Here is a 22436-nt window from a genome sequence, read left to right as displayed (position 1 = left end):
CCAGAGCCACAGCAACACAGGATCCGAGCTGCGTCTGCAACCCACACCACAGCTCACAGCAATGCCGGATCCTTAACCCACTGAGCAAGGCCAGGGATTGAACCCGCAACCTCATAGTTCCTAGTCAGATTCGTTAACCACTGCTCCACAACGGGAATCCCAATTTTTTTTTCTTTGGAAGATATTAAATAGCTAACACCTTGCACAAGTTTGTAAATGATGACCATGCCCACTATCATAAATTACCCACGCTAACCTTCCTGTATAGATTTAGATTAATTAGCACCTATAATTTTCTCGTAAACACTGAAAGTGTTTTCTACCCATTAAGCTATGCTGAAGACCAGCCCACCAGCCCAGTCTTAACTTCCTCCTTCAAAAATTTTTCAAAACATTAAAAATTCTCTAGACACATAGAACACAGAAAAAACTTACTTTCTATTTACAGTTTAACCATAATATCGACATTTTATCAGTAGGGATAATTTCAATGCATATATGCGGAAGATGTGGACTGCAAATGTGAAGTACAAATAGAAATAAACTACAAAGTTCAGTAACTCCCTTCTTTCTCATGTCTTTTTCTCTAGTTGTATGTTCATCTTTCAGTAAAATGTTAGATGGTTAAATAAAATAAGGGTATGTTTTAACCACAGTGGCTGCCCAAAATGTTATTTTCAAGTTCTGAAAAACATTACTCCACAGTAATTTTGGTATGGTCTCACTTGTTTTGAAAATAAAATGTATATATAACAGGGGCATAAATTTCTAAGTGTATCAACTCATAGTCATATATTCTATGCTAAAAGCAGATGTTTCTAAAAATCTTATTTAGTAAAATGTTTTCACTAAAAGTATTCCGGTTTGGGTGTTCCCATTCTAAAGATACAACAAAGTTCTAAAACCAAGTATACAGAATATCAAATGCATACACTAGTTTGAAATCCAAATATAATGCCATGTATCAGAGCTCAATCTATTTGGGACAGAAAATCTTTTATTTCATTACATCTAGACAGGTTCTATGTAAACTCACTATAACTTTTACTTTATTTATTTTTTGTTTGTTTGTTTTGCTCTTTTTAGGGCTGCACCAGTGGCATATAGAGGTTCTCAGGCTAGGGGTCGATTTGGAGCTGCAGCTGCCAGCCTACACCACAGCCACAGCAACACTAGATCCTTAACCCACTGAACAAAGCCAGGAATCGAACCTGCAACCTCATGGTTCCTAGGGGGATTCGTTTCCGCTGCGCCACAACGGGAACTCAAACTTTTACTTTAGATAACAGTTTTTTTTTGTTTGTTTTTTGTTTTTTTTTGTCTTTTGTGCTTTTTAGGGCCGCACCCGTGGCATATAGAGGTTCCCAGGCTAGAGGTCGAATGTGAGCTATAGCCACTGGTCTACGCCAGAGCCATAGCAACACCAGATGCGAGCCGAATCTGTGCCCTACACCACAGCTCACTGCAACACCAGATTCTTAACCCACTGAGCAAGGCCAGGGATTGAACCCACAACCCCATGGTTCCTAGTCGGATTCGTTTCCACTGTGCCACAATGGGAACTCCAGATAATAGTATTTTAACACTTCTTCAAGTCATTATTCCTAGATCTTTCTCTAAGGTAGCAGACTCAACTATTTTTTTCTATCTACAAATTAATCAATTCTTGTTGTCTTTAATTATTAAATGAGTGCCTTTTTGTAAATTTCAATTCTGAAATAAAAACTGGAGAAGTTCCCCTTGTGGCTCAGCAGGTTAAGGACCTGACATTGTCTTTATGACGATGTGGGTTTGATCCCTGGCCTCGCTTGGAGAGTTAAGGATCTGGCTTTGCTGTAAGCTGCAGCATAGGCTGCAGATGTAGCCTGGATCCTGTGTTGCTGTGGCTGTGGCATAGGCTGGCAGCTGCATCTCCAATTTGACCTCTAGCCCAGGAACCTCCATACGCTGCAGGTGTGGCCATAAAAAGATAAAAATAAAATTAAAACTGGAAAAGCATTTTAATGTTCAGTTTATTACCTAATGATCTATAAAAGTAATACTGTAATTAGTAATTGTTATAAGGAAGTACTCACCATTACCACCAAAGATATGAATATCCAATTGTTCACAAAGGTACATTACAAATGTATTCACCTGAGGCAGGAGACCAACGAAAAACACTATTGGGAAACAGAGTGTAAACACTATGGAAGGAAAGAAAAGCAAATTAAAAATTAGTCTATCACATCATCCTTTTTGTTCATCCAAGATCATAAAATAAATGATAAAAAGAAACCCTAGGAGGTTCCCTTGTGGCTCAGTGGGTTAAGGATCAGCATTATTACTGCAGAGGCTCAGGTTGCTGCTGTGGCGTGGGTTTGATCCCTGGCCCTGTTACTTCCACATGCCAGTATGGCCAAAAAACAAACAAAAACACAAAAAAATAAACTCCAAATTAATATAAACTGAAGCAATTTTCTTAAAATTGCTTAAAACTACTAAGTAACTTCTTAAAATAAGCCATTTTAAATCATTTCTCTACATAACTGCCTGAATATTAAATAATCTTTCCAATTATAAACAAGTTTTTAAAATTATTTCAACCTTTTCACATACAAGGAACATAAGATAAATAATCCAAAGGAAATCTTTCATTGACTCTGCCTCGACAGAAGACCTATTATAATATTTGTATGCATCATAGCTTTTTTTTCATTCAGAATAACACTATGGTTTTGTTCCTCACTGAGAGGATTACAATAAACAGTAAAGTAAGCCCATTAAGCTACTTTTACCTATATAATTGATCCATTTATCAGTCCACAGTTTGTATACAAATAAATTAATGTTAAGATCTGAGATATTTTAAAGATGACTCACCTATAACTAAATCCCTGGCTGATATAAGCACCAGTGGATTGGTGAAAGTTATTCCATATAATTTGAACTTGGTGGTGGTGAGGTTTCTGCTACCATAATCCAAGAGCCAAATAAGACCACAACACAAACAGAAATAAACTGGTCTACTGTAGGCAATGATACGATTATGACCCTGAAAATGATATTAAAAAAGAATTCAGTTAATTTTAAGAGTCATGATTATCTACTGAGATCTTTGATAGCTTATAGTCTAAGGACTCAAAATGTTTCCACATTGAGGCCAAGTTTCTGACTGTGGCAGAAGGGAATTACAAATATCAAAAGGAGGTAGAATAAAATAAACCCTACAATATTGGACTGAAATAGAGGTATCAGTATGAATTCACTATTCTTAATATGCATGTGAATAGTATTAGAATAGGTATGTGTGTACACATGTATGTGTGTATACATATATTTTCTAGCTTTATTCACTTAGAGGATCTAGAAGCAATGACATTCTAGCAATAGAGATTACTGGCATCCAGATCTTAGTTTATAAATAACATTATTCACTAAAAAGAACCAAGGATCCCAGGGTAGGGTAAGGAAAGCGTAAGATGAGCCTAGAATGTATTGTGCCCAAAAAGAAAAAAGTACTTTAAAAGTGATAAAGATATGTCAAAAGGAAGGCAGCTTGATGGGCTCCCAGTGGCCAAATCAGGGACAATTTGAGCATCAAAATAATGATAGTAATATTATATTCGATTTAATAAAAGAGAATCCATGAATCCACACCAATACAAAAAAGGGAAAGTTCTTATTTACAGTAAAAAGCCAACTAATAAATGTAGATGCAATGATGGAACTAAAAAAATCACTATTTGAAAACCATCAAGTGATAGCTGATTCAGACACAAATCATCAACAGATATTAAAAACAAGTGGGTGGACGTTTGCAGGACATACATACAATCTCCAAGTATCTCATATGATATACTTACATACTTATTAACTACAAGAGAAAAATGGTAACATTAGAGAAGTGGTTCTTATAAGGGAGTGAAATGGGATTTGCCTCCTCTCCTCCCTGGGGACATTTGACAATGACTGGAGCCCAATGGTGAATACATTTGTAATGTACCTTTGTGAACAATTGGGCTTAGGGTGCCACTGGCACCTTAGTGGGTAGAGGTTAGAGATAATGCTAAACATTCTACAATGCATAGGTTAGAGCCTTTCCATCCCCAACTTTCAACAAAGAATTGTCCAGTCCAAAATGTTAACACTGCAGAGTTTGAAAAACACTACAGACACTGCCCTTAGCCAAAAAAATCAATATTAACATCACCAGTAAATGGATAAATCAGTATCATGTGCTTCCTGATACGATGTGCTGAGAAGAACACACCATTTTTGTAATGTTCCTACCAAAATGCTCAGCCTGTATCTAACAAAGAAGAAGCATCACACAAACTCAAATTGAAAGATCATCTATGAAATAAATGGCCATACCCATCAAAAATATTAATACTGTGTAAGATAAATACTAAGGAATTGTTACAGATTAAAGGAGGCTAAAAAGAATAAATGCACAATCAGGGACTTTCTACTGTCAATGAGAAATAATAACATAAACCTTAATTCAATCTGAAATATTGCCAAAAAAAAAAGGTCTTGATAAATGTTAAGAAACTACAAATTACAGGCATATTAAAGTGACTTACATGTCTGGGAGAAGAAGAATCTGGCTGAACACTCTAAAAATGAAACAGAAAGACAGATTATACTACTGGAGATTGGTAATTTCACACTAACTTCCAAAATACCTGGAATAATATCAAGTAAATATTCCACTGCTAAGAAACAACCTAAATTCTGACTGAAAGATCAACAGAAGATGAAACATGGTGTCACTGATATTAAAACATCTCAAATCTTTCCTCTTATATCAAATCTTTCCTAATTTATTATAGTTAATTAATAACTTGTTTAACATTTCTGAAATGGCAAATAGCAGACAGATCCTTATTTCTGCCAGGCTTATTACAACACATAAGTACAGTTAAGGTAGACTGTTGTCTTATGTAAACATCACTCCATTCAGGAAGTGCACAAAATTAGTTAGCTTAAAAAGAATTCTAGTTTTGCCCACAAAATTTCAAGCTTACTAAATAATTCAATGTTATTTGTATTAAATATATTATCTGCACTCTCAGATCAAACTTACCAAATTGTTAAGCTGTATCCTTTTAAAAGACTTTATCAACTTTCCAAAAAAAATGTTGAAAGGGTATTATACACAGCTACCTCCCAAATACAACTCTTCTCCCAAGCTGCAGTTCATTTCCAATAGGAATTTCACTGGGATGGTCTATCACCATCCTATAGCACTACTGAGTTTTGCTCACTGAGTTTGGCATGTTGCCCTTGGCTGGATATAAGAGGAGATAATCTTTAAACTCTTTCAGGTAATTGAATACCTATCCTCTTAAAGCTCTGTTCCTGGCTTTCTTATTTCTGTTTATGATATTACTATTCTTCTACTTAACTAGATTTTAAAAGTGTCAGTCATCTTTTGCCTTTTCCATATCTAACCATATTAAGGAAATGCACAAAATTAACAGGATAAGGGACACTAGAGCCAGAGAACGAATTTAAATGGTTTAAAGCAATAAAGGAATGGATTAAGGGGAACTGAAATAAAAAGCAAGACAAAGTCCAGAAATATGAACATGGAATCACCAAATTAATCAGAGGGACTTAGTCATTGTTACTAGGGGTTAAGAAGGAAGAAGCAGAAGCTCTAAGCTTTGAGATGGTATATTACCATCAAAAGCAAAGGAGCTGGGAAAGGAAGACATCTGAAGACGATGATATACCATTTTTAGAATGTGCGCAGCTGCCTGTTAGATATGTAAGACTAATGCTCACAAGAAAGGTGAAGACTGTAAGATATATATCTGGATGTAATTCATATATAAGGACAAGAAAGTAATAAAAGAAGACTTCACTGGCAAGGAATTGTACTTTGAAAAGAGGGTCAAATAAAACCCTAGAGTATGCTCATAAATTAAGAAGTGGTCAAAAGAATAAAGCTTCAACAAAGGAAAATAAAGTGATATGAAAAGTAGAATAATCATGACAAAGTCATAGATCAACAATGAGGAGTATAACTGAATCACTTTGTTGTACAGCAGAAATTATCACAACATTGTAAATCAATGTAATTCATTAAAACTTTAAAAAATAAAAAACAAAGAGGAAAACATAAAAATGGAAGATAGCATTCATAGGTATTTAAATGATGCAGCACTCATAGAAATTAAGTCTAAGGAAAGAACATAGATCTGGCAGTTAGAGATTATTAGCCCACAAAGACTGTAATTTCAGTACTGCAATGAGGAAAAAGTCTGGATGGGTCTTAAGGAAATGGAGCAGTTGACACAGGTGGCTTATTCAAGGTGTCTATAAAAGGAGAGAGAAAAAAGAAAGAACAGTTGACGATACAAACAGGACTAAACAGTTTATAGGATGAGAGAAGGTTCTGCATGCTAGTACATATAAGGCCAATAATCAGTATAAGCAAGGGTATTTACTGGCTAAGAATGGACAGGAAACGGTCTATGTTATTTTGCATGGAAGGTAAAAAGCTGTGATTTTTCTATGGAAAGCCTGAAATTGATAACATTTGTTATTTTATAACTGCTATTTAAAACAAAAGCAAAGGGACACCAATCTTCTGCTTTTGGTGTCCTCAAAGAACACATATCCTAGTTTTGACATTATTATATTTATTAATGATAGATTTTTAATAAATTTTACCTACATAAAAGACAAAATATGAGGAGGGTTAATGTTGATATATTAAAAAGAAATGAATTTCAAGAATTCAAATTCTTATTTTTAACAAGTACCTAAATATTTTCTTTTAATATTAAAACAATTTTTTTTAGGGAGTTTCCGTCGTGGCTCAGTGGTTAACGAATCCGACTAGGAATCAAAAGGTTGTGGGTTCGATCCCTGGCCTTGCTCAGTGGGTTAAGGATCTGGTGTTGCTGTGAGCTGTGGTGTAGGTTGCAGACGATGCTCGGATCCCGCGTTGCTGTGGCTCTGGTGTAGGCTGGTGGCTACAGCTCCGATTCAACCCCTAGCCTGGGAACCTCCACATGCCGCAGGAGTGGCCCTAGAAATGGCAAAAAGACAAAAAATAAAAAATAAAAAAATAAAATAAATTTTAGGAAGTCTCATTTACATATCATTATTTTTAAAAGTTTTTATATCCCTTTTGCTCCCCACTCAATCTAATGTAAATGTCCAAGGAAAAAAATTAATCTAAAAATTATCTTCTTAATGTAATTCAATAGATACAAAACCTTCTGCCATTTAACACAACTATTATTCCAAAGTCTGAAAAGTGAGAGGCTGGTACCTTAAGTAATGAGTACTGACAGCTGGCTATCACCAGGCAGAACTGGAAGACCCAGATATCTCTGAAGAAGCCTTGTATGAGAAGAATAGATCCCAAAAAAGCCACAAGAATAGCCAAGATGACAGCTAACACATTTTCCAGGATCTCACGATTTCTGTAGACAGAAAAATTTATAAGCATATTATCAATATAAGAAATGAGTCAGAGTGAAAAAAAGGAAAGACATCAACATGAAGTTCATATTATGCTTGCTAGACTGTTTTGGTACTGGGTTTGAACAAGGTGCTGAGTCATACTTGAGAAAGTATGTTGTTTAGATGGAAAACTAGCAAAAATTCTTATGTGCAAATAAAGCATGCTACAATGGACTGTCAAGTTCTAATTACAACACACAATCTCTATTTTTTAAATCTCTTTTTTAGAGCTTTACTTGTCTTAACTTCTGCTTTTTTGTCAAATTTGTTGCCAAGTAACTAACCAACTTGGATGGCAAATAAAGGAGATACACAAACAAGTCTGAAAAACAAAAATCTCAAAAGTTTATAGAAAATTAAATTGTAAACAGTTGTTATTTATATGACAAAGTTTGTCACCATTTTTTATTTTATTTATTTATTTGCTTTTTAAGGACACATCTATGGCATATGAAAGCTTCCAGGCTAGGGGTCAAATTAGAGCTGCAGCTGGCAGCCTACACCGGGGCCACAGCAACGCCAGATCCGAGCCGCATCTGAGACCTACACCACAGCCCACGGCAACACTGGATCCTTAACCCACTGAGCGAGGCCAGGGATCAAACCCACATCCTCACGGATACTAGCTGGGTTCTTAACCTGCTGAGCCACAATGGGAACTTCTGTCACCAAATTTTGGTACCCACTGGTTTCATTTCCCATCTCCAAATCATCTCAAACAATCTGAAAACTTACTAAAATTATTTAAATATAAGCTCTTACAGATGTTAAGAATGAAGGCACACTGACAAAGAGCATCAATACTGCCTCTATCAAAGTTACTGAGACAGTTTTCTATTTCACTACCCTGACACTGAAAGAAGCAGAATGATGCCCAAGGTACTACAATAGTAATGAAGACACCTTTAATACGTCATACCAAAAAGTAAGAATCTGTCTCACTACTTCTTGGGAAAAAATTATAAAATGTTAAATATGTGCTAGAGTCTTGATTTTTAAAGACTATCTACTGACAAGGGAACATGCTCAGTACAGTTGCTGTACAAAGAAAAACAGTACACAAGCCGTATAGGAAGACATAAGTTCTATTATTTAAAAAACGTACACATAAAGGTTTCAAACAACAATCTATCAATATGATACTACTCATAATGGTTCTCTCCAGGTAGAAGAATTATGGCTGGCCTCTGTTAAAATCTTTCTACATATTTAAATTTTCTAGAATGGGTAAAGAATTATAATCACAGAAAAGTTTTTATTTGTTCTAAGTGGATGCCCTATTTATAATCAACTGACCAAAAAATAAATTTCACAAACATCTTGCACTATTTCACTTGACAGTTCTCCCAGATTAAAACAAGTTCAGTAGTATTTTTGAATCAATAAATACTCATTTGTTCTTATATGGCAGTTGTGGAACCCCAGACTTGCTGAATCCAAGGATCGCCATCAGCCCTGCTACACTATATTCTGTCCATGTCGCTCATCACCAAACATGTGCTCTCCCTTTGGCTTTTGTCAGTTGTTTGTTTTTCTCCTTTTTATGGTTGTACCTATGGCATATGGAACTTCCCAGTCTAGGGGTCGAATCAGAGCTGTAGCTGCTGGCCTGCACCAGAGCCACAGCGACAGCTGATCCAAGCCACACCTGCAACCTATGCTGCACCTTGTGGCAATGCCAGATCCTTAACTCTTTGAGCAGGGCCAGAGATTGAATCCATATCCTCACAGAGACAATGTCAGGTCCTTAAGCCGCTGAGCCATAACCAGAACTCCTGTTAGTTTCTGATATCATTTTTGATGTCACATCTGAGCAATTCTGCCTAACCCAAAGTCACAAAAATTTTCTATTTTTTTTCTGAATTTCATGTTTTAGATTTTACATTTAGGCCTATGATCCATTCTGATCCATTTACTTTGTTTCATTTTTGATAGTTTCTATTGCCATGTTTTCAATTTCACTAATATTTTCTTCTGTAATGTCTACCATTAATCCTATCCACAGCATTTTTCATCTCTGACATTTGAGTTTTCCTCTGACATTTTAGTTTTCATGTCTAAGTCTGACTTGGGTCTTTTTTTATATCTTCCATATCTCTACTTACCTTTTATTAACATGTAAAGTACAGTTTTAACTGTTTTCATGTCTGTGACTGCTACTTCTAATATCAGTGACAGCTACAGGTTGGGTTTGATTGACTCATTATTTCCCTCACTATAAATTATATTGTCATTTCCTTGTGGGATTGGTAATCTCTGGCTGGATGCTAGACATTGTGGAAAGCAGCTATGCTCACCCCTGTACCACCAATGCCTAGATGTTGGACATTGTGAATCTTTTTATGTGGTAAGAATTCCTGGACTTCTATAAATCTTGAGCTTTGTGATGCTACTTGGAAACAGTCTGATCCTTCCAGGTCTTACTTTTATGACTTGCTAGGTGGGTCTGGAGCAGTTCTCATTTAGCTAGGGCTAAATACTCTCCACTTTTAATGCAAGATTTTTTCTGAGTACTCTACATATTGCACCATGAAAATAAGTTTCTTCAATTTGGAGGGTGAGGATACGCACCATTCCCAGCCCTGTGCGCCCGGGACTGTTCCTTTATCTCTTTCGCATGAATCTTGCCCTGGCCTCAGCTCGTCTACTCACATACATTCTGTTACCAAAACTGTTCAATAGTTGAGGAGACCCACTACGAATCTCGGAGGTTCTCTCTCTGAGCAGCAATCCTCTTGCTGGTGTTGTCTTATGGGCTCCAGCTGCTCTAGTCTCCCTGTACCTTTAGCTCCATCTCCTCAACTCAGCAAGTTTGCTGGTCTCTACCTCTTCAGTATCACAGCCTGGAAAACTCTCTTAAGGCAGTAAGCTGGGCAACTGTAGTGTTCACATAATTTACTTCCCATTCTCAGGAATCACCATCCTTTGCTATCTTATCTCCAGTGACTAGAAAACCATTGTTCTGTGCATTTTATCTTTTTTTTCATTGTTTCTGATGGGAGATTAAATCCAGTTTTTATTACTCCCTGCTGACCGGAAGTGGCATTTGGTCAATGAGTTCATAATTGACTAATGTTGTTTACTATTAAGACTAGTGCTGGGAAATAGAAGCTTCCTTTTATACCTTTTACATTTAGAATCATATTACATGTAACCTTATTATCTCTGGCTTTTAGGTACAACTGCATGATTCTTAATGACAAAAAGGATTTTTAAAATAAATATATTAAAATTACCACAAAAACTTTTTAATGAATTCTAGAGAGTCAACGGGAGCCCTATTAACTTAAATTTTATTTCAAGAGAACCAAAATAAAAAATACTTTCCAACGTGGAAACCAAGTCAAAACCTCAATGGGCAATTTGGGACATTTCAATTTAAAAATAAAATATGCACCTATCTTTGTTTTGTTTGTTTGAATTTTATGGCCACACCTGCAGCATATAGAAGTTCCTGGGCCTGGGACTATGTTGCAGCTGCTGCAACTCTGAATCCTTTAACCCACTGTACTGGGATGAGGATTGAACCCGTGCCCACAATGACCTAAGCCACTGTAGTCGGACTCTTAACCCACTGCATCATGGTGGGAACTCCTGCACAAATCTTTAATATAACACTATAGTCTCACCTATCAAACAGGGCCAAAAGTGTGAGTCTGTCAAAGTTAATGCCGATCCACAGCTGGGGCAGGATCCAAAAGCGATAATAATGTTTAACTTTTTGGGCAGCTTCTTCTGTTGGACCATAAGTAGCTGCCAAGTCAGGGCTTAGGTCAATGTCTTGTTGCTCCAGCAAATCTGTATCGATGGTCAATAGTCTATTCAATCGAATCTGTGGAAGAGAGAGCTAAAAGAAAATCAGCATTGAAAGGCTTAAAATATCTGCAATCACGTCATGATTCAAGGGCTACCCAATCAATCTGCAGATTATCTAAGCCCTCTTAACTCTCTACACCAGTCCACTCTTGAGGAAATTTTATGATCAGTAGAAACTAACAAAAGGTAACAAAAAGGGATGTGAACGACAACAAAGCAAATCAACTGACAGGCATTTGAGAAAGATTTTATTAGGAAGCATTTGAAATTTCAGCATTTTATGATGGCATAGCTAGTGAATCCATTAAAATCACCGAGAGTGAATCATTACTGGCTTCTCTTCTCCTGGCCCCTTTTCTTTACTCATTAAGCCACAAACCTCTTCTCTACCATGCGAAATCTAAGCTCTTCTGCATTGGATTCAATGCCTTCAACTCTCAACTCTTCCTACAGTCTCTTGTCACTGTTACTGGTTTTTCAAATCCCTCCCACACCCCCTTTATTTTTGTTTTGGCTGCTCATCTATGGCTATACAGGATATTCCCACAATGTATTTTTTAGATTCAACCTATCCATTCATCAGTTCACCAGTTTCCCCTTCCTCTGAAAGAATCAAAAGTTTATTGCCTCTAGCAGAGCAGTAGCCAGCATTTTACTTTCTCAAGGCTCCTACACCATTTAACAGTGGAAAATACTACTGTGCTATTTTATATAAAGGACTTGAGCATACAGGAATTTTTGGTATCCTCACAGGGTCCTGGGACCAATCCCCTGTGGATACCAAGGAACGAATGTAATCATTTTGCTTTCCTACAGAGTTTCCTGAATATACTGCAGCAAAAAAGTAGGGTCAGTCTTTACTTTTCAAACTCACATGGGAGTATAGTCAAGTATTTTCTAAATGTGTTTCTTACATATAACAGCCATTTCTATCTCTAAGCATTGACAAATACATCCCCAAACACTTTTCCCCCTTATCTTCTATGCCAGAGTTTCTCAATCTTGGCACTACAGGTATTTTCAGCCAGATAATTTTTTGTTGTGGGTGCTGAGCTTTCCACTGTAGAATGTTTCACAACATCTCTGGCTTCTATCCACTAGATACCGACAGCATTCTTCCAGTTGTAACAAGCAAAAATATTTCCAGATACTACCAAATGTTGAAAACTATTGTTCAATGCCAATTCCATTACTGATTTTTATTTATTTTTATTTTTTTATTTTATTTTATTTTTTGTCTTTTTGCTATTTCTTGGGCAGCTCCCGCGGCATATGGAGGTTCCCAGGCTAGGGGTCCGATCAGAGCTGTAGCCGCTGGCCTACGCCAGAGCCACAGCAACGTGGGATCCGAGCCGTGTCTGCAACCTACACCACAGCTCACGGCAACGCCGGATCGTTAACCCACTGAGCAAGGGCAGGGACCGAACCTGCAACCTCATGGTTCCTAGTTGGATTCATTAACCACTGTGCCACGACGGGAACTCCCCATTACTGATTTTTAAAACCCTGCTCAAAACTTATTATCTTCAGGAAACCATTAATAATTAATCCTTTTGGCACTAAATTTAATCTACACATATGTCTTATATATTGCTAATAAGGATTTCATCTGTTTTAGCTTTTCTAACCTCAATGTATACATCTTGATGGCAAAGGCAATGTTATATTTTTAAAATATCCTCACTGTATCTCCTGATATTTTTATACAGTGATATCATCATTAAGCTACACACACACACACACACACACACACACACTAGCATACAAATAACTAATAGTTAACCAACAGTTAGATGATGGTACCAAAATCATACTATTCACAGTGCAGTTTTAAATGACACCATTAAAAATGGCACAACCAGACTATGACCCTGGTAAGTAAAATAGACCTTTACATATCCTCAAAAGTATAATTACTGATTCATATATAGCTAATTAAACTTCATGGTGTATATGTTTGTTTCTTGACAAAGGACTTTAAGAAGAGATCCACCATGGATCTCTTCTTAAAAGCAAAGGTGATTTTGCCATAGTTTTCAACAAAATTGATAGCTTATAACTTCACCAATTTTCTGATTCGTATAGCTACTCAATCTAAAAATACATCGTTTCATAAAAATAAAGGAAAACCTACCACATCATGTGGATAAAATCGAACTGAGGTAGAACTGGATACATGAGAATCCGTGTCACTAAAATAAAATGAAAAAGACTTTAGGAAGTAAACAGCTTGTCAAGTAGTAGAAAGGAAAATAAATCCATTAACAATTATAGGATATTTACACTGTCTTCACTTTGCCATGTAAACTTCAAAATATAAAACTGAATTTTCCTAGAGTTGTGAGTAGGTACATAGCCTCTGGGTCAGACCATCTATATTTAAATCCCTTCATTAACTGAATGAGCTCTTGAACAAACTATCTAACCTTTTTATACCTCAGTTTCCTCATTGGTAACATAGGTTAAGAGTACCTCTACCACAAGGTTCTTGTGAAAATTGTTTAAGAAAGCAATTAAAATATTGCCAGGAGCTGCAATAAATTTACCTATGATGTAATAGCCTAGAACATGACAATTCAGTTTCTATAGTTCAGTCAAGTTTAGATTTCAAACTTGAGACCTTTACCACATTTATGGTGTAAGGAATTGTTCTTAACTTCGATCATATTAAACACAATAAGTGCTCCCACTACTTCATCCTCCTATTGCTTCCACTGTTACAAAATCATCTAAACACTACAATTCAGTCATTTTTGAGGGGATAAATTCGAAACTGGACTGAAGGAGCTTAAAGAGTATAGTTTTCTAAATGTTCTCTTTTCAGCATGGTAAGTGACCACAAGATCCTTTACTTTAAATAGCCCCTCAAAACTGAAAAAACTAAGTGAACTGTCCATATATGTATATCATTTAAACAGGCTGTATTTAAATAGGTGGTATTTAAACCTCCCATTATTAAACAGAAGTCCTAAAATAAGAATCAAATAACCTCTGTGGGAAAAAAAGTGAACTAATCAATCAACAATGAATTTCAATGCAGTAACTTAAGATTAAAATTTCAGAAAAAATTTAAAACATTCTAAATTATAATTGATTCTGTTATAATCAATTGACTATGTTATCAAAATTCCTATTTCTTATTTGCTTTTCTCCTAACTTCAAAATTATCTTATATAATTTCTTCCTGAGGGAAGAAAAGAAACGAAATCCAATACATGACCCATATTTTAAGAAATTCCTCCTTCTTATAGCTGTAGTAAACATATTTTAAAATAAAATAAAAGATGATCATTTAAAAAGACACCTGACTAAAATCCTTACACAAAAATAAAAATTTGAAATTATACAAAGAAAGAAAATGGATGGGTTTGAATTTAGTCATATAAATATTTAGTAAGTTTTTTCAATCCTACAATATATATATAAATATGATATATATATTTAAATTTGAAATTACAGGAAACCACTGTTTCACATTAAGAGCTACAGAAAATTTTTACTTAATTTTTTAAGACACACAATAGCTTTTGTTTTAAAAATAATGACTTTCTGGAGTTCCTGCTGTGGTGCAGTGGGTTAAGAATCCAACTGCAGTGGCTGTGATTGCTACAAAGGCACAGGTTTGATCCCTAGTGCAGCACAGCAAGTTAAAGGATCCAGCACTGTCACAGAGGCAATGTAGGTCACAGCTGTGGCTTGGATTCAATCCCCAGCCCTGGAATTTCTATATGCCATGGGTACCCCCATTTAAAAAAAAAAAAAAAAAAAAAAAAGAACGACTTCCTTTTTCCACATCAAAAAAATTCTACTTTAATTCTTTGGCAATAAATGCCAAATGACAATTTATTTAAGCCAATACAAACAAACGTTTTAAAAATAACTTTTCTTTCTTGATTTTTTTTCCCCTTTTTAGGACCACACCCGCAGCATATGAAGTTCCTAGGCTAGGGATCGAATCAGAGCTGCAGCTGCCAGCCTATGCCACAGCCATATTGAATCTGAGCTACATCTGAGACCTATGCCACAGCTTGCAGCAATGCCGAATCCTTAACCCACTAAGCAAGGCAAGGGATCCAACCTGCATTCTCACAAACATTATGTTGGATTCTTAACCTGCTGAGCCACAACAGGGAACTCCCCAAATAACTTTTCTATCTCAAGGCTTACAAACTATATTTTGTTTATTTATTTATTTTGGTATTTTTGTCTTTTTAGGGCTGCACCCATGGCCTGTGGAGGTTCCCAGGCTAGAGGTCCAATGTGTAGCTGCAAGCCACAGCAACGAGGGGATCCGAGCCGTGTCTGTGACCTACACCACAGCTCACTGCAATGCCGGATCCTTAACCCACTGAGCAAGGCCAGGGATCGAACCCGCATCCTCATGGATGCTAGTCGGGTTCACTAACCACTGAGCCATGACGGGAACTCAAGGCTTACAAACTTTAAACAGGCAAGGACATACACTCTCCTAATATGAATTCACACATACCAGATATTGGACGCTCTTCTTGCTGCTGGTTCAAAATTCACAAGTGACATATCACAGCCACCAGTCTCATAAAGTGTAGAAGAGAACTTACCTAGCAAATAAATGATTTTTTTAAAAAAGCCATTAGAATACTCAGAAATTTTCCTTCATGAAACACTAATTTTAAACTTGCTACAATTTAAGAAAATGTACTATAATTTTCTTTTTCTAAAATACTAAGAAAACAATGATCTACATGTAATTCAGCATGACATGAATTGAAAAGGAAAGCTAAACAAGGGTGTAAAATGTCAATATACATAATCAAGGGTTAAAAGTGATTTAAGTCAGCTTTGCAATATTAACCGCCTCTTTTCTCCTCCCTGCACATTCTCAGTTCTGTAATAATACAAATTTAATGTTTAAAAGTCACCCAACCATTAATGAACAAGTGGTGAGTGACCATCTGGAGGGCTGCTTAAGTTTTAAGATAGCTCAAACTGCATGAAAACAAATTTGGGTGATTACCTTTAGAGGTTTTTCAGTTTCGCTTTACTTTTAAGAAGGAATAAAGTATCAAAATGAATCTAAGGAAGTTCAATGAATGAAGGATAATAATGTTAGTGATAATTAAATTACAGTATTTAATGAACATTACTAGCTGTATGATTTTACAAGAACTCTATGAAAAAACTGAGGAACGCATGCTATAGGCATTTATCTACAAAACCAACAAAAGGTTTAGAAATTGTATTGGGTGCAAAGGAATATAAGTTTTAAAAAAAACTCCCTTAAAATGAACTCTATAAGAAAAAAGACTTTCTAAGAATCTGAATACTGTCTGAAATGCATTCTTAACCTTGAAGATCCATGGTAGCCATACCAGTGGTGCGTAGGGAGCATAAATAAATGAATATAAATTTCTAGCAGAGCAGTAAGATGAGGAATATAACTTCAACTGTTTGGATCTAGTCCAGCTTGTCTTTTGAGTATGTAAAAGGTTTTTGTTTCACTAGCTAGAATTATTGAGGTTATAAATATGAGAAATCTAAAGGGCAATTTCAACTTGATGACAATACTAAAAGATTTCTCTTCCATGACTGCAATGAAAACAGTATACAACAAGAATTTTTACTTAAGTAAAATCCTTGAAAAATGGCAACAAAAGGCCCCTATAATACACTAGTAATATAACCAAGGATTTGCAGCACATTTCAACAATTTCATTCTTTAGGAGGACTAGAATCTGAAAAAGTAGTTTATTAAATAGGATTATTTGAGTATTTTCTATGGGTCATAGACAATATGAAAATATTTATCTTATTAGGGTGTTTTCTATAGTAGCAGGGTTTTTTTTTTTGGTCAGAATATTCATGAGATAAATTAGAAAAAAGCATTCTGTGAAATGCTCAGCTCATTTCTTATTTTTCAAGGGAGGATTATTCAGCATATGGGTTATCTAAAACTGCTTTTTATCCCCCTGTCTTTTAGGCATGAGTCATTCACCCTTGGCACCTTAAAAAGAAACCAAAATGAAATAATACAGTTTTTTGAGGTGACAAGTGGCTGCAGAAATTGTCAGTAAAGAAAAAATTTTAAATACTGCCTTGACTGAGATTTTAAAATTATTTTTAAATTGTCATGTTTTATGCTGTGCTCTTTCCTTACTCAGCATGGAAAATCAAAGATTGGCTGTGCAAACCACAATTAACTTACATTAGCAGAAAAGAAACACCTGATCAAAATCACAGCTTGCTTAAATGCAGAAGAATTATAAAACCATATTAAATGACTAAATCACAAAGTAACAGTGGGGAAGGCTTGGCTACTGAGTGAAATCCAGTAAAAATGGAATGCATCAACATTTGTGTTTGTATCACATAATATGTATATATTTTAGAAATAAGTTAATTCTGTATTCAATATAACATATTATTGGAGTATATCCTAGGTATTTATGCATTCCATGGATTCTGAGTAGTATAAGTCCTATTCTTGGGATATGATAATATCTATTATGCAACTGAAATCAACTAAAACATTACTCTTTGTTATTCTCAAATGAATCAGTAAAATATGATTGTCACTAATGTAACTATGTTGCCCTTTATGTATAGCTGTTTAGTATGAAACATATAGAAATACATGCATTTTAAATAAAAACAAAGCAAAATAAAAATAAAACATTCTCCCCCAAAAGTTGTAGACAGAAAGAAAGCTGGAAAAATTGAGTGGTTTTATTACGACATAAAGCTATAACTCTGAATGCATGTAAACAAATGACTAACAAATAATAAAATTAAGCAACTTAAGGCATAAAATATGTCTAAGAAAAGGGCAGTCATAATTTCAACAAATGTGCATGACTTCAACAGTGCTTTTTTTGTTTTTCTTAAGCTTCTGTCTACCTTCTAACTTTACAAACATATTTAGGGTCATAAAAACACACATGGCACATGTCAGAACAAATTAACCTGTATTAAGGCTTCAGCTTAACTCCACCAACTTAACTCCACCAACAGAACAGATTCTATGTTCCCCTTATATCATCAGGCTTGGCAACTGACAGGACTTCAAAAAGTAACACATTTTATTCAGGAACTAATGCAGAAAAAAAAAAAAGACACTAAAGTGTTTAGCTTAAGGTTTCAGTGAAAAAACGTAACATTTTAATATATTAATACAATAATCTACCAAAGACACCTTTAAAAATAACCAAAATAAGAGTTCCTGTTGTGGTTCAGTGATAACAAACCCGACTGGTATCCATGAGGACGTGGGTTTGAAACCTGGCCCCGCTCAGTGGGTTAATGGATCTGATATTGCCATGAACTGTGAGGTAGGCTGCAGATGCTGGTGGCTACATCTCCAATGTGACCCCTAGCCCAGCAACTTCCATGTGCAGCAGGTACAGCCCTAAAAAGCAAAAAAAAAAACAAAAACAATCACAAAAACAAAAACAAAAAAATAGAAATAAGTACATATTGCTATTATTGGTTTATAAAAATTAAGGGTATCTTAAATCAAAGGGTGGGGGAAAAATGTAATTATAATGTATACATGTAAGAATAACCTGACCCCCTTGCTGTACAGTGGGGAAAAAAAAAAAAAAGTATCTTAAATCTTTTTAGCATACATAACAATTTTACATGTATCTCATTTGTGATTAAAACCATAGTCATAGTTAACCTTTCTTAACTAGTAAGTAAATGTACCCTTATTAATAATTCTGATAGAATATTCTGTATTAAGAAAAACACTTCAATTTAAATATTATTTTTAATGAACATAAACTGGGAAGAAAGTAGAACATCAATGAAATATGTTCTCCTCCCATGTATTATGCTTATAAAGTAAACTCATCATAATTCAACTCCCAGATCATAATTAATTATATGTAAGAGTATGGCTTTATAATGATTTTAAAAGAAAAACACTAATTTCTGACAAAATAAACAAGACTGGAGGCTGGAATTTCAGAGTTAATAATGATATTGGCCATGATACAGCATCTCTGTGATAAAGAAAAAGTTAAGGTATGTGGTATTTCTGTTTCAGATATTCAATAATGACTGCTACTGTCTACAAAAAATTAAATTACCCATTTTTTGAGGTAGAAGAATTTCAAATAACCACAGATCAATAAATAAGTGATGAACCACAAGAAGATGAATAAAATTGAATTCTAACTTAGAGAACAAGGACATCTGAAGCATTTCCCTGAAGCCACGCATGACAGAGCAGACAAAATCAAAATAAACACTGGAAAAAACACTGGTAAAAGACATGGAAATTAATGAGAATGTCCAATTAGTCCTATCGATAAAAATCTTTGCCACATAACACAAAGTTAAGTGAATAAAGATCTAAAGAAACACTTACTGCATTCTTTTGTGTTTTTTTGCCTTTTTTTTTTTTTTTTGTTCTTTTTTTTTAGGGCTGCCCCGTAGCAAATGGAAGTTCTCAGGCTGGGGGTTGAATCAGGACTGTAGCCACCAGTCTAGCCACAGCAACGCAGGATCTAAGCCGCATCTGTGACCTATACCACAGTTCATGGCAACACTGGATCCTTAACCCACTGAGTGAGGCCAGGGATTGAACTTGCATCCTCATGGATGCTAGTCAGATTCGCTTCCACTGAGCCACCATGGGAACTCCCACTTACTGCATTCTTAATGTCACTTTCATTTTACATATGTATCTCAGAAAGAAGTGGTTTGTAGGAGGACAAATCATCTTAGGGTTCTAATCTTTGCAGTATCAATACCAAAAAAAGGCTTCTTAAATTTCTTGGAGATTTCCTTCCAAAAACATCTCTCCCCAACCCATTTTCCTTGGGACCCAGCCCCAAGCCTAACCTTCACACACTGTGTGACTTCTCACTTTCCAGTATTACCCTTAGGGCAAAGAGGGGCTACAAGAGCGAAGACAGATTCAAGGGAGACAGCTTTACAAAGCATTTTTAGAAGATAACTAAGGGACTACAAACATCTATATAACTAACTTAAGTACTAAAAACTGCCTTTTTCTGATGGCGATGAGTACTGTGTTCATAATGTCATTTCAATGAATATATTGCAGCACTTTTAAGAGAAAAGGTCTTGACAAGCTCAGTTTCTTGGACAGCACCTCCTTTATTATGAGTGGTGCCTATGAACTCTGAGGAAATGTGAGTTTTCAATCAGACAGAAACGACTCATTTTACTGCTGCTTATAGGTTAATGGACCTGTTTCTCCTTAGACCAGGGGTCAGCAAACTTCATGTAAGGGGCCAGATAATAAATAGTTTAGGCTTTGTGAGTCAGATGGTGTCTGTTGCAACAGTTCAAGTCTGCCATTACAGTGTGAAAATAGCTGCAAAAAACCCAAAATATAAATATTTATTTTCTTCACTTACAAAAACAAGCATCAAGCTGGATTTAGCCTCCAGGTCACAGTCTGCTAACTTCTGTCCTACCAAAAACCCTTAAGTATTCTAAAACCTATCTAATTCTTATGCTGAATGTTTGAAATCAAGTTACTAATAATTCAAAGTTTCAATACTGAGAACCAATCCTTCTTCCTGGGATGTGCAACACTGCGCTAGGTTTTCAAAACAGGAGAAGAATAAGAAAAAGGGCAAGTATGAGAAGCAAGAGGTTGGTTTAGAAAAGAGCTTTTGAGGATTGGTAAGGAAAGGCAGATTAAGTTCACTGCTTGGTAACAGTAGGAAAGATTTCTATATATTGATATATTTTACTGTCATGGTCACTGTTCTTTACTTCTGACTTAACGTAACATGCCTTAATTCATTTTGCCTAATCCCCAGCTCAGGTGAACCTTCCAGAAGTCAATTTACAAGTTCATATGCTGGCATAAATAAATCCATCATCATCTCATAATTCTTGCAAAGGGACAAATCCCCCTTCTCTTGGTAAAAGCGTCCATAACAAGACATTAATGATATTACAAATGATAAGATAAACAAAAAAGTCACAGAATGAGAGAAAACACTTGTAATTTGTAACTGACAAATCTGTTGTATCTAAAATATCGAAAGAACTCTTGCATGTCAATAATAAGACAAACAGCTATATTTCAAAAGGGAGGAAAAGATTTGGACACATGTCACAAAAGACAACATACATATAACCAAAAACACATCAAAAAATCCTTATCATCCCTGGTCATAAGAGAAAAACCCAGGTTTCAGCCACAATGAGATACCATCACCCATCCACCAGGGCTAATTACATTTAAAAAGCCAACAGCAAATGTCAGCGAGAATAGGAAAGACTGGAACTCTTACACATGCTGGTGGGAATATAAAACTATTTTTGAAAAGTTTAGACATTTTATTCACAATAGCCAATACGTGGATACAACACAAACTTGTCCATTAATAGATGAATGAATACACAATATACAGGAAGCTCAGACAATGAAATACTCAGAAACAAGGAACAAACTGCTAACACATGCAATACCACGATCAATCTCAGAAGCATCATGCTAAGTGCAAAACTAAACACAAAAGGCCACATACTGTGTGCCTGCATTTATATGAACTTCTAGGAGAGGGAAAAACATAATGATATACAGCACGAAGCAGATGCCTGTGGCCAGAGCTGAGGAGGGATGGCCTGCAAGAGGGGCACAAACAATCTTCTGAAGACAATGGATATTTTCTGTATCTTGATTGTGGTATTTCACAGGTGTGCACCAGTTAAAACTTCAAATTGTAGATGTTACATGGATGCGGTTTATCCTGCCTAAATTACATGTCAGTGAACTGATTTAAAAACAAAGGAAAAAAAAAAAAAAAAAAAGACCAGTCAGGTAAAAGACTAAGTACATGGATGAACATGACACAGCATGTGGTCAGAGAAATTTCCGGAAGTTACTAATAAAGGTTTTGGAGAGTGAATGACATTTGTTGTTTCATTTTTGTTTCATTTTCAAAATATGATGCATCAAAGGATTCAAAAGTAGTACATAAAATGAAGAAAGTTCTCCACTCCCCAGAGAAAGCTATTGCCAAGGGCAGTGTTTGTGTTCTTCTGAACAATTTTTATCTACATTTTTGTCCCATGACAAATGAATCATTCTCTTCAAATACACCTTTTAAAATTTACTTCTTTTGTTTACTAAATAGCTTAACTGTTCATGCCAGTAACACAGATGTAACAAGTTCTGAATATTCCAC

General features: G+C 35.5%; 1 protein-coding gene across 7 annotated transcripts in view; it reads right to left on the bottom strand.

Moving 5' to 3' along the window:
* PCNX1 (pecanex 1) overlaps nucleotides 1-22436 on the bottom strand; it is a 172573-nt gene that overhangs the window by 57126 nt on the left and 93011 nt on the right. For 5 of the 7 annotated variants that reach the window (XM_047796813.1, XM_047796818.1, XM_047796816.1 and 2 more), the window contains 7 exons: nucleotides 15773-15863; nucleotides 13418-13475; nucleotides 11097-11314; nucleotides 7274-7427; nucleotides 4569-4601; nucleotides 2863-3034; nucleotides 2076-2186 (listed from right to left, as the gene is read on the bottom strand). In XM_047796813.1, the coding sequence (XP_047652769.1) occupies nucleotides 2076-2186; nucleotides 2863-3034; nucleotides 4569-4601; nucleotides 7274-7427; nucleotides 11097-11314; nucleotides 13418-13475; nucleotides 15773-15863 (837 nt within the window). The remainder of the gene's footprint in view (nucleotides 1-2075; nucleotides 2187-2862; nucleotides 3035-4568; nucleotides 4602-7273; nucleotides 7428-11096; nucleotides 11315-13417; nucleotides 13476-15772; nucleotides 15864-22436) is intronic. The other 2 variants (XM_047796815.1, XM_047796820.1) reach the window with 1 other exon arrangement.

The sequence above is a fragment of the Phacochoerus africanus genome, chromosome 9 (genome assembly GCF_016906955.1).
Source record: "Phacochoerus africanus isolate WHEZ1 chromosome 9, ROS_Pafr_v1, whole genome shotgun sequence".
Lineage (NCBI taxonomy): Eukaryota > Metazoa > Chordata > Mammalia > Artiodactyla > Suidae > Phacochoerus > Phacochoerus africanus.
The sequence above is the reverse complement of the archived record's forward strand: the minus strand, read 5'-3'. Positions and strand labels throughout refer to the sequence as shown.